The 13,343-nt window shown below is 41.5% G+C and overlaps 2 protein-coding genes across 10 annotated transcripts in view; one reads left to right on the forward strand and one right to left on the reverse strand.

Annotated features, from left to right (window-relative positions):
- Nucleotides 1–13,343, forward strand: part of LOC138751590 (secernin-1-like) — a 108,225-nt gene that overhangs the window by 93,988 nt on the left and 894 nt on the right. The window lies entirely within an intron of this gene.
- Nucleotides 1–13,343, reverse strand: part of LOC138751589 (WAS/WASL-interacting protein family member 2-like) — a 143,602-nt gene that overhangs the window by 5,036 nt on the left and 125,223 nt on the right. For 8 of the 9 annotated variants that reach the window (XM_069914068.1, XM_069914064.1, XM_069914067.1 and 5 more), the window contains 2 exons: nt 13,201–13,305; nt 879–8,652 (listed from right to left, as the gene is read on the reverse strand). In XM_069914068.1, coding sequence (XP_069770169.1) covers nt 8,612–8,652; nt 13,201–13,305 — 146 coding nt within the window. In that variant the 3' untranslated portion in view covers nt 879–8,611. Of the gene's footprint in view, nt 1–878; nt 8,653–13,200; nt 13,306–13,343 lie in introns of those variants that run through there. The other variant, XM_069914061.1, reaches the window with a different exon arrangement.

Genomic DNA, 13,343 nt, shown 5'->3' on the forward strand with positions numbered 1-13,343 from the left:
ACATTTGTCCACTATGACTCTCTGGCCTCTCCCTTCCAGCCACTGTTGGATCCATTTTACTATCTCAAAATTAATACCTAACGACTGAACCTTCCTGACTAACCTTCCATGCGGATCCTTATCGAAGGCCTTACTTAAGTCCATATAGCCAACATCCATTGCTCTACTCTCATCAACATTCCTAGTCACCTCTTCAAAAAATTCAACAAGATTGGTCAAACATGATCTTCCACTCACAAATCTGTGTTAAGTGTTCCTGATCAGACCCTGTCTCTCCAGATACTTCAATATACTCTCCAAGAATGCTTTCCATTCATTTACTTACCACAGACGTCAAACTTGCAGGCCTATAATTGCTAGACTTGCTCCTTGAACCCCTTTTAAACAAAGGAACCACATATGCAATACACCAATCCTTCAGCACTATACCAATCTCTAATGACATTTGAAAAATCACTGTCAGAGCCTCTATTTCCTCATTAACTTCTCTCAAGGTCCTGGGGAAAATCCTATCAGGACTTGGAGACTTATCCACCTTTATATACTTCAAAAGCTCCAGTACTACCTCTTTCCTAATCACTATAGTCTCCATAATTCAATATCCTTCTCCTTGTTGAATACTGAAGAAAATAAATTGTTCAAGATCTCCCCCATCTCTTTTGGCTCCACACACAGTTGTCCGCTCTGATTCTCTAAGGGACCAAATTTTATCCCTCACTCTCCTTTTGCTATTAACATATTTCTAGAACCCCTTTGGATTTATTTTCACCCTGTTTGCTATATCTTTTCTAATTGCTTTCTTAAGATTCTTTTTACATTCAATGTATTCTCCGAACATCTTTATTCTTTGGTTTTTTTTTAATAATATTTATTGTAGGTCTCCCTCTTTTTTTCAAACCAAATTTCCAATATCCCTTGAAAGCCATGGCTCTCCCAAACTTTTGACCTTGCCTTTCAACCTAACAGGTTGTAATGAAGAAGGTTTTCAAGGATTGCAGAGAGATTTGGGCTGCTTAGAAAAGTGGGCTGAAAAATGGCAGATGGAATTTAATGCTGATAAGTGTGAGGTGCTTCATTTTGATAAGAAGAATCAGAACAGGACATACGTGGTAAATAGGAGAGCATTGATGAATACAGAAGAGCAGAAAGATTTAGGAGTAACGGTACATCGTTCCCTGAAGGTAGAAACTCGCGTGAATAGGGTGGTGAAGAAGGCTTTTAGTATGCTGGCCTTTATCAATCATTGCATGGAATATAGGAGTTGGGAGGTGATGTTGAGATTGTATAAGACGTTGGTGCGGCCTAATTTGGAGTTCTGTGTGCAGTTCTGGTCGCCTAATTATAGGAAGGATATAAACAGAGTGGAGAGAGTGCAGAGAAGGTTTACCAGAATGTTACCTGGGTTTAAGCATCTAGAGTATAGGGAGAGATTGGACAGATTAGGTCTTTATTCTTTGGAGCGTAGAAGGTTAAGAGGGGATTTGATAGAAGTATTTAAGATTATGAAAGGGATAGACAGAGTGGATGTGGATAGACTATTTCCGTTAAGAGGAGGAAAGATTAAAACAAGAGGACATGAGTTAAGAATTAAGGGGCAGAGGTTTAGAGGTAACATGAGGGGGAACTTCTTTACTCAGAGAGTGGTAGCCGTGTGGAATGAGCTTCCGGGAGAAATAGTGGCGGCGGAGTCAATTGTATTATTTAAGAAAAGGTTGGACAGGTATATGGATGAGAAGAAGATGGAGGGTTATGGGCATTGTGCAGGCAGGTGGGACTAGAGAGGGGTGTTTGGTTCGGTGCGGACTAGAAGGGCCTAATGGCCTGTTTCCGTGCTGTAATTGTTATGTTATGTTAACATAAAGATTTTGTACCCTCAAAATCTCACCACTAAAACACTTTCATTTCTCTACTACATCCTGCCCATAAAACAAATCATCCCAATCCATTCCTTGTAAATCCTTTGGCATCTGCTCAAATATAACTTTTCCCTAATTGAAAACCTCAACCCTAGGCCCTGACCTTTCCCTTTCCATAATTACATTGAAGCTAATGGCACTATGATCACTGACCCAAAGTGGTCCCCAACACATGCCTCTGTCCACTGACCGATCCCATTCCCCAACAGTAGATCCAAGACTGCCCCTTCTCTAGTTGGTACCTCTACGTATTGCTGTTAAAAAAAAACTATCCTGCACATATTTTATAAACTCCAACCCATCCAGCCCTTTCACAGAATGGGTTTCCCAATCTCTATGTGGAAAACTAAAATCTCCCTTAATCACAACTCTGTGCTTATTACAAATATTTGCTATCTCCCTACAAATTTACTCCTCCAGTTCTCGTTCCCCATTAGGTGGTCTATAAAGCACATCTACAAGTGTGACTACCCCTTTCACATTCCTCCATTCCACCCAAATAGCCTCCTGGATGAGCCCTCTAATCTATCCTGCCTTAAACACCTCTGTAATATTTTCTCTTGCCCCTCCGATTTTATCACATCTAAAGCAACAAAATCTAGGAATATGTAGCTGCCAATCACATCCCTCCTGCAACCATGTTTCACTAATCACTACCATGTCATACTGCCAAGTGTCTATCCACACCCTCAGCTCATCCGCCTTCCTTACAATGCTCCTAGCATTAAAATATATGTATTTCAGAGATTTCCTACTTCTTACCCTCTGTTTGCCTCTATCTTTACAAACAACTCTATTATGTTTTTTTTTCTGTCATCTCCCCTCCATCTTCGTACAGAGCATCTCCTTCTCTATCACCTGCCTTTCCACCTTCAAATACTGCATATAAGCTTTCTCTGTTTGCAATCTAACCACCTCCTTGCTGTTCTCTTCCATTTGGTTCCCTCCCCCCAACCATTCTAGTTTAAGGTCTCCTGAGTAGTCTTAGCAAATGTCCCCGCCAGAATCCTGGTCCCCCTGGGATTCAAGTGCAACCCATTCTTTCTGGACAGGTCACACCTACCCCAAAAGTGGTCCCAGTGATCCAGAACCTTGAATCCCTGCCCCTTACTCCACCCCTTCAGCCACACATTTATCCTCCACCTCATTCTATTCCTGCTCTCACTGTTGAGTGGCACAGCAGTAATCCCGAGATTAACCAGATTTGGACAATGGCTTACCATCCAGAGGAGAACAGTCACATTGAATGTTTCTATTGTCAACTAAGAACAGCATCAAGGGTGACGCATCCCAGTGGAGTAAACAGTTGCCCATGGTTCTGCTCGGCATCAGACTCAGAATCTATTGTCATAAAATTCGGTGTTTTCGTAGCAGCATCTTCGTGAAAACATTCATATTATAAACCATCTTACAACATTAAATACTAAAAAAGTGCATGAAAAGTAAGGCAATGTCTTTGGTTCACTGATTATTCAGGAATCTGATGGCAGCGGGAAGATGCTGTCCTTGTGCCACAGAGTGCTCATCTTTAAAATCCTGCACCTTTCTCCCGATGGTAGCAGTTTGAAGAGGGCATGACCTGGGAGATGAGGGTCTTTGAGGATAGAGGCTGCTTTTTTAAGACTCATGTAGATGTCCTCGATGGAGTGAAGACTGGAGCTTATAATGACACAGGTCTACTTAACAACCCTTTGGAATATTTTCTTGTCCTGAGAGTTGGTGTCTCCATACCAGGCAGTGATGCAACCAGCCAGAATGCTCTGCACGGTAAACCTGTAGAAATTTTTGACCGTCTTCGGTAACATGCCAAATCTCCTCAAATACCTCATGAAGTATAGCTATACATTTCTTTGGCTTGGCTTCGCGGACGAAGATTTATGGAGGGGTAAATGTCCACGTCAGATGCAGGCTCAATTGTGGCTGACTAGTCTGATGCGGGACAGGCAGACACGGTTGCAGTGGTTGCAAGGGAAAATTGGTTGGTTGGGGTTGGGTGTTGGGTGTTTCCTCCTTTGTCTTTTGTCAGTGAGGTGGGCTCTGCGGTCTTCTTCAAAGGAGGTTGCTGCCCGCCGAACTGTGAGGTGCTAAGATGCACGGTTTGAGGCGATATCAGCCCACTGGCGGTGGTCAATGTGGCAGGCACCAAGAGATTTCTTTAGGCAGTCCTTGTACCTCTTCTTTGGTGCACCTCTGTCATGGTGGCCAGTGGAGAGCTCGCCATATAACACGATCTTGGGAAGGCGATGGTCCTCCATTCTGGAGACGTGACCTACCCAGCGCAGTTTGATCTTCAGCAGCGTGGATTCGATGCTGTCGGCCTCTGCCATCTCGAGTACTTCGATGTTAGGGATGAAGTCGCTCCAATGAATGTTGAGGATGGAGCGGAGACAACGCTGGTGGAAGCGTTCTAGGAGCCGTAGGTGATGCTGGTAAAGGACCCATGATTCGGAGCCGAACAGGAGTGTGGGTATGACAACAGCTCTGTATACGCTAATCTTTGTGAGGTTTTTCAGTTGGTTGTTTTTCCAGACTCTTTTGTGTCGTCTTCCAAAGGCGCTATTTGCCTTGGTGAGCCTGTTGTCTATCTCGTTGTTGATCCTTGCATCCGATGAAATGGTGCAGCCGAGATAGGTGAACTTGTTGACCATTTTGAGTTTTGTGTGCCCGATGGAGATGTGGGGGGGCTGGTGTTCATGGTGAGGAGCTGGCTGATGGAGGACCTCAGTAGAGCAAAAAAAGCAGACATTGGTTGTTCAGTGGAGAAAATGGTCTATGGCACCTCTCTGACACACTTCCTGGAGAATTCATTTAACTTGCTCCAACAACTAGACCACTGATCCTGCCAAAAATATCAATTGACTACAGAGATCTGTGCAGTTACTCACGCCGATGCGGCAAGGGGCTACTACAGTCTATGTGCCATTCAACTTGCTACACATCTTCACTTGACTCTATGCCATTTGCTTCAGCAAGCATACGATAACTCATCCAATATGACAAGTCATCCAATGGCAACCCAAAATTTTCAAGATCCATCAGGATGGAAAGACTAACAATCATATCTGTCAACCCTTTAAAGGCAGCCGGCTACACCAACCACCAAGCCAGTGAAGGCACAAAACCACAGTCCATTCTCTCAGCCTCCATCCATGCTTCAGTACTAAATGAGACAAGGCTGGTCAATCAATCCACCAGACCATTATGTGACATAATATCAAAGATAGTCATCACCTTCCATGATTTGAGGCTGAGGAGATGGCTGTTGCAGCCACACATTTTGCGTAGGGCTGGTTGCCGTCAATGACTCCTAGGAATCCAAATGCACCTGCGAGGGCTAACAAGGGCAGAGACAGCATCACAATCACGTGCGGGAAGCATCAAATGGGTGGCGCTGAACCGGAGAATGAAGGTTTAATGGAATCATATTGAATAAAATCACAATGTGGCTTGCTGAGCTTAATAGCGTTTGACCCTTTATTTTTTATGGTGAGATTTTGCAGGCTTGGGACTGAAACGTTGGTTATAGATCTTTGCTTCCTGTGGACGCAATGTGACCTGCTGAGTTTCTCTAGCACTTTTGTGTGTTGCCCTACAATCACTGCATCTGCAGGCTGTCTGTTTAACTGGAATACTGAATGGGGGTCTAGTCTCCTTTCCCATGCTTGCTGCCTGCTCGAACCTCTGGTTGGTTTTTGACATTAGTTCAGAGAGAAGTCTACTGCATTATGCTCTATTGATCTCACTGAAAGGAGTTTTCATTTCCTATCAAATGCTGCTGCTGAATGGGTATTGGCTTTGAGCACTTGATCATATTTTAGATATTTCTATCATTCATGAAGTTTGCATTTGTAATGAGATGAAATGATTCCCAGGATTATCAAGCACTAAAAGTTCAAACTTATTTCTATTTAATGTTATACACAGTATTATAAAGTCATAAGTGTAAATGTACATTCAGTTCTTCTCCAGTTCTAATACACAAGACATAGGAGCAGAAATAGGCTATTCATTGAGTCTACCCTGCCACTTAATCATGAGTTGATCTATTCTCCCACTCAACTCCACTGCCTGACCTTCTCCCCCTAACCTTTGATGCCCTGGCTAATCAAGAACCTTTCAATCACTGCTTTAAATGCACCCAAAGACTCTGCCTCCCAATCACATGTAGCAACAAATTCCAGAGATTTACCACCCTCTGGCTAAAGAAAGCCTGTTCTTAGCAGATCCACTTAAATCCTAAAATTGTGCCCTCTTGTGCTAGATTCTCCCACCATGTGAAACAACCTTTCTGCATCTACTCTGTCTGTGCCTTTCAATATTTAAAATGTTTCAATGAGATCTCCCCTCATTCTCCTAAATTCCAACAAGCACAGGCCAAGAGCTGTCAACATGGAATGAAATAAGATAAAAGCTTTTCCAAAGTGTTATGAAATAACAAATTGTTAAATTAGGCTTAAAATGAGGGCCATCAAATATTGAGTGGATTCAAATATTGAAATGGATTTTAAACAACGCAGACCTGGATTCAGAAGGGTCATTAGTTGCAGGTGAATAGCATTTTACTGCCATTGATGACCTTGTCCAAATCTCTGACCCCATGGCTGAGCAATTAATGCTGGAACATCCAGAGTGTGGAAATGCGTGTCAGGATCAGAAACAACACCATTTGTGAATAAGTGCTAGTCCAGGATGTGCGTAAAAGGCAACAGAAATAGCATTTTTTAAAAGTATGCGTCCTCAAAGCTATGCAATTCTCCATTTATGAAGTATGGTATGGTAGATAATTAAACAATTGGGAAAGGCCAGTTAAATCAACGTACCAAAATTGATTATTATTCATTAAAGCATATAAAATTAATCAAGGAAGATAGCATGGATTAAATAAAGGAGAACATGTTTATTTAAATAGAATATTTTGAGGTGATAAGGAGAAGAGATGAAATTTGATTTGGTCATCCTGAATCTTGACACAAGGCCTGGTAAATTCTAACAAAAGATAAAAAGCTTATGTGATTCAAGATCATTGGGTCAGAAATCAGCGAAAGGAAATTTACAAATGATACAACAATAGTGTGGTTAACATTTCAAAGAATGCTTCAAACTGCAGGAAGTTGGTGAGAAAATACATTTTTCAAATATCAGACTGATCTGGTAAAGGAGTGTAAAATTCAGCTAATTTCAGTCTGACTTTAAATTACATTTTGTTCATGGTGTGATTTGTTTGTTGTTCTGTTAAATATTATCAATTAACTAAGGGCAACAAGCACAACATAATTGATAGAAAAATGCTGTTTATATCTGAACCACATCACACTCTTTGCAAAGTGAAATTAACCTTGCATTCTTCACTATTAAAGGGTACATGTTCTCAAGTCCTAATAATTTTTAAAGTTTGTTTTCCCTTGTGCTATAGTTGCCAGAATGGTTGTTCTAATTTTTACTGTTATTTTCTTTAATCTTGCATGCACATTTTGTTACAAAAACATTATATTAATACATGTACATAATATTTATTCATGTATGTATTTTTAAAACTGCTAATTTTTATTAGTTTAAATAATCAAAATGTACACATACCACATATTCTCATGTAATTATCAAATTTTCTGCCCCAATTTGTAGGGGAAAATTTAGGGGGTCAACTATTGCATGCATACTATTTTTGACTACGGTAAGTACCAGAGTCATTCAAGGTGCTGGGACTGGGAGATAAGCCATGTTCGAGACATTGGGAGCTTCAGTTGCTGCGTGCCTGGGGTATCGAGCTTGGATGGGTGGGACACTAGGGCAAGGATTTATGGTATGTGCGTCGTGATCTCAGATGGGCAGGAGGCCAAGGGATCAGGGGCTGGGCAGGCAGTTAGTGCACCGGGTGCTCAGCGGGGAGGGCAGCCAGAGTAAGGATCCAAAGTCGGGATATTGGGAGATCCAGTGGGTGGGCGGCTGGGGCATCGGGTGCTCGGATGGACAGCAGGCCTGGATCATACACTCCACGAATTTCACTGCCCACAACAGAGCCACTACAATCATACAATCGCAAGCCACTAACACGACACAGCTAAAATACCTCCACGAACTGCATGTGGGTCTCGAGCCATGGTTTGGCCATGTTTGGCATACATGGTAGCTGAATTTTACACTCCTTATTTGAGAAGTCCTACATTTCTATTCAGTTATGATACAGTCCTGATTTAACACTGATGGTGTTGCAGACAAGTAATCACAAATGTTGCATGTAATTTCAATTAATACACAAGATAAATAATGGCTTTGGAGAAAAGTGAATAGTTTCTTGCCTGAGTTCCCTTAAATTGAACCAATTATTTAATTTTTATGCTGAAAGCAAACTGCATTCAAAGACTTAGAATGTGTGACTTAAGCAAAATGCTTACCAATGAAAATGCGCAAATTTTTTTTTTTATTTAACTTGAGGCAGGGAAATGCATATGATAAAGCCCTAAAGTAATCTTTTCCTGACAGTACTCGACTGTGAAAGAACTGAAACTACACATTTATATGGTAGGTAAACTATTTTGTCAGAAAAAAATGAAGTTGATCCACAATAAAACCACTAAGCGTCAGAGAAAGCTTTAATCTAAATAAGAAAGAAAATGGAAACTCTTCCTCCACTGCTGTCAGATGTAGTCTTTACCTTGACAGTCAAGATGGATTTTGAAACGGATACCATGAATAACTCATCTTAATGTTGTTATAGTCCGATGACCTTTCTGGCTTGCTGATTTGGGGGAAAAAGACAATTATTTAAAATTTGATTAATTTATTTTTGCCTTAGTCTTCAAATAGCAAACTAAGAGTTAAATAGCATCCTATTTATTGAACAATGCTTGAGAGGAGACACAGAATACTACAGTACAAAAACAGGCCCCTTCAGCCCTTCTAGTCCATGCCAAACCATTTTTCCCCTACTCCCACTGACCTACACCATACCTTGCCTATCTATGTTCCTGTCCAAATTCTACTTAAATGTTAAAATTGAGCTCACATTCACCACTTCAGCCGGCAGCATGTTCCACACCCCCACCACGCTCTGTGTGAAGAAGTTCCCCCTCACGTTGTCCCTAAATTTTTCTCTTTTCACTCTTAACCTATGTCCTCTGGTCTGTATCTCACCTACCCTCAGTGGAAGAAGCCTATCCATATTTACTCTGTCTATACCCCTCATAATTTTAAATATATCAAATATTCCTTCATTCTTCTACTCTCCAGGGAATAATGTTCTAACCTGTTTAACCTTTCCCTGTAACTCAGTTCTTGAAGTCTGGACAACAACCTATTAAATCTGCTCTGCATTCTCTCTACTATATTGATATCTTTCCTGTAGTTAAGTGACCAAAACTACACACTCTAAATTTGTCCTCATCAATGATTTTTACAACTTTACCATAAATCCTAAAACCTATATTGAATATTTTGATTTATGAGGGCCAATATGCCAAAAGATCTCTTTTCAACCCTATCCACTTGTGACAGCACTTTCAGGGTACTATGTACGGTATCTGTATTCCCAGATCCCTCTGTTCTAACACAGTCCTCAGTGCCATATCATTTTCCATGCAAGTCCTTGCATGGTTCGTCCTTCCAAAATGTAACACCTCACACTTGTCTGCATTAAATTCCATCTGCTATTTTTCCAGCTGGTCCAGATCCCTCTGCACATTTTCAAAATCTTCTTCACTGTCCAGGACGCCTCCAATCTTAGTGTCATCTGCAAACTTGCTGATTCAATTTACCACATTATCATCCAGATCATTGATATAGATGACAAACAACAATGGTCCCAGCACTGATCGCTAAGCCACACCACTAGACATAGGCCTCCAGTCTGAGAAGCAAACATCCACCACTACTCTCTGGCTTCTCGTGTCCAGCCATTGTTGAATCCAGTTCACTATTTCATCATGTCGTTTGAACATTTCTGACTAACCTCCCATGAGGGACCTTGTCAAAGGGTCCACATTGTCAACATCTACAGCCTTTCCTTAGTTGGCTTTCCTGGAAACCTTCTCAAAAAACAAAGATTGGTTGAACATGACCTACCACCCACAAAGCCACACTTAGACTATCCCTAAATCAATTTATGGCTATCTGATCTCTTAGAACACCTTCCAATAATTTTTCCTACTAATGACATCAGGCTATGATCTCCAGAGTTACTTTTGGAGCTTTCTTTAAACAACTGAACAACACAAGCTACCCTCCAATCTTCCAGCACCACCCCCGCACCTAAGTATATTTTAAATATTTCTGCCAGAGACCCTGCAATTTCTACACTAACCTCCCTCAAGGTCCAAGGGAATATCTTGTCAGGTCTTGGGAATTTATCCTCCACTATTTGCTTTAAGATAGCAAGAAGTTCCTCCTCTTTAATCTGCATATGTTCCTTGACCTCACTGCTTGTATTCCTTGCTTCCCACAACACTTCTCATTTCCTGGGTGAATACTGAGGGGATCAATTTTGCTCTTAATATACCTGTTGAAATCCTTAGGATTTTACTTCACATTATCTGCCAAAGCAACCACTTTTTTTTAGCTTTCCTGATTTCATTCTTGAGGTTTTTGTTGTATTTTTATACTTCTCAAGTACCTCATTTGCTCCATGTTGCCTTCACCTGCTATGCGCCTCTCTCTTCTGCATCAGATCCCCAATATTGCTCAAAAACCAAGGTTCCCTATGTCTGCTAACCTTGCCTTTAATCCTGACAGGAACATTCAAACTCTGTCCACTGAAAATTTCACCTTTGAAGGTCCTCCACTTACCTCACACATCCTTGCCCAAAAGCAATTTATCCCAATCCACGCATTTTAGATCCTTTCCCATTTTCTCAAAATTGTCCTTTCCCCAATTTAGAATCTCTACCTGAGGCCCAGACCTATTCTTCTCCATAATTAACTTGAAACTAATGGCATTATGATCTCTGGACCCAATATGTTCACCTATACATACTTCTGTTACCTGTCTTGTCTTGTTCCCTAATAGGAGATCCAGTATCTAGAGACATGCAGGGAAACGCTTAAATTTCACACTACTTTCTGTGGAAACTCAAGAATTTTCTCCAAAAATGTGCCCAGCCACACACACACACCCAAATGACTTGTGGGGGGGGGGGGGGGTGAGTAGCCTCTAAACCAGAAAAGCAGCACTCAATTTCACCAATAATAAATTTAGAAAAGAGCTTACTGTAGAAGCAAGTCCCCAGTCCATTATGGACTTATCAGTGCTGCTGTGTTAAGAGTATGTGGTAGTAGGATTTTTCGAAGGCCAATCAGAATCACAGTTACTTAAAAAAACTGTCTCCCCGCAGTTGCACTAGTCTTCATTTTGCACTATAATGCTTTAAGTTATATGTTTGGCTTACAGTATTAAACTAATACTAAATAATTTGTAGAGTCAGGCATGGAAACAGACCCTCTGGCCCAACTTTCCCATGCCGACTAAAATGTCCCATCTGCCTGCATTTGGCCCACATCCCTTTAAGCTTTTCCTAGCCATAGATCCCCAACTGGAGGCTCACCAGCATCTTGTGCTCAACACTCCAACTGAAGGCCAATCTGTCAAAAGCCTTTTTGACCACTGTCTAACTGTGACATCACTTTTGAGCTCAGATTAACTTCTACTCCTAGATCCTTCTGGTCTACAATACTTCCCAAATCCCCACCTTCACTGTGTAGGTCTTACCAAAATTTAATACCTCATGCTTCACTATTAAATTCTAGCAACCATTCTTCTACAAATGTTGGCAACTAGACATTTTAATGTCATCCAAAAACTTGTTAATCATGCCATATACATTTCCATCTAAATCAGTGGTTTCAGACTGCCCCCCCAAATGCACATTCCACCTTTAGCAATCCCTATGCCATAGGTGCTCTGTGATTAGTAAGGGATTACTTAAGGTGGTATGTGAGTGGAAATAAAAAAGTTGGAAAACCACAGTTTTAATCATATCCAATTGACTCATTATGTGCAGGGTTTCATAACTCCAAAGATAAAATGGCCAATGGTTTCCTCAAGCAAAACATTTCACTACCAACTGGGTCTAGAGCAGTGATTCTCCACCTTCCCTTTCCACTCACATCCCACCTTAAGCAATCCCTATGGCATAGGGATTACTTAAGGTGGAATGTGAGTTGGGGGGGGGGGGGGAGTTTGAAAACCACTGATCTAAATCAATGGTATAGATGATAAACACCAATGGTCTCAGTATTGAACCCTGTTTCACACTACTTGTCACAGACCTCCAGTCCATAAAACAGCTTTCCACCATAACACTCCTCTTTCTTCCATTAAGCCAGTTCATTTTGCTCTCTCTCCTTGAATCTTGTGCAACCTAACCTTGAAGAGCAGCCTACCATGTAGAACCTTATCAAATGCCTTATGACAGTAAAGTTTCTAGAAAAAACTGTGGAAAAGCAGTGATGTAGATAAAAACATAATAGTAGCTCAATGGAAACAGTAGCAATTGAATACACCCCACCCACTTTTACTACCCTTTGAAATCTACGACTGTCAACTTTCTGACCTAGTACTGCTCCATATTTGATAGCATATAAGACCCACTTTTTCCCTAAAAATGTCTCAAAAATATCTCCCGGTTCTTGTATGTGAAGTTGAAATTAGTGTGACATTGTCACAGTGTGGTTCACTAACATTACCACCATCTATTGTTGGGGGCTGATAGCGGGCTGTCGGGATGGAGCAGGACGGTGGGATCAATGTGTGGACTGATGTTGGGGGAGTGGGGCAGTGGAATCAGTCTGGGTGCTAGTGGCAGGCTGTCGGGGGAAAGCAGGGGTGGTGGGATCAGTGTGGGTTCTGGTGGTGGGCTGTTTGGAGACTCTCCCGTCGGCCTATCTATCATTGGTCCCCGCACTGGTCCGCTGTCCTGCCCTCCACCAGCCCGCCATTAGTCCCCACACTGATCTCACCACCCTGCTCCACCCCAGGAGAAAGTGGCCGCCGAGAGAAAGCGGGACAGCGGCAGCTGGTTTGTTTTTATAAAATATTTTCTGCTAAAGCTAAGCTGCTTTTGTTTCACTTGTAAATTACAGAAATATATTTACTAAAAAGAATTTTCCTGTTGACCTAGTTGCATGTTTTGTCCAAGTTTTTTTTCTGCTCTACTGTAGCTACATATTTCAATAACATTAAATGCTTACCTGTAAATACACTAAAAAAATACTAATATTCCTTGCTTAAAGGGTGGGGGGGGGGGGGGGTGGTCATATACGTCATCAAATACAGTACTTAAACTAAAAGGCTTACCTCGAAGCTGCTTACTGGGATATATCCTGGGAAATGATTTGTATTCATCTGGTGGCGGTAGGTCTTCAACTGAGTGAAAGTTATACTTGGACTCAAAGTCATCAGCTAGATATAAGCAATTAAACATTAGACAGTAGAGAGCA

This window comes from Narcine bancroftii, chromosome 1 (assembly GCF_036971445.1).
Source record: "Narcine bancroftii isolate sNarBan1 chromosome 1, sNarBan1.hap1, whole genome shotgun sequence".
Lineage (NCBI taxonomy): Eukaryota > Metazoa > Chordata > Chondrichthyes > Torpediniformes > Narcinidae > Narcine > Narcine bancroftii.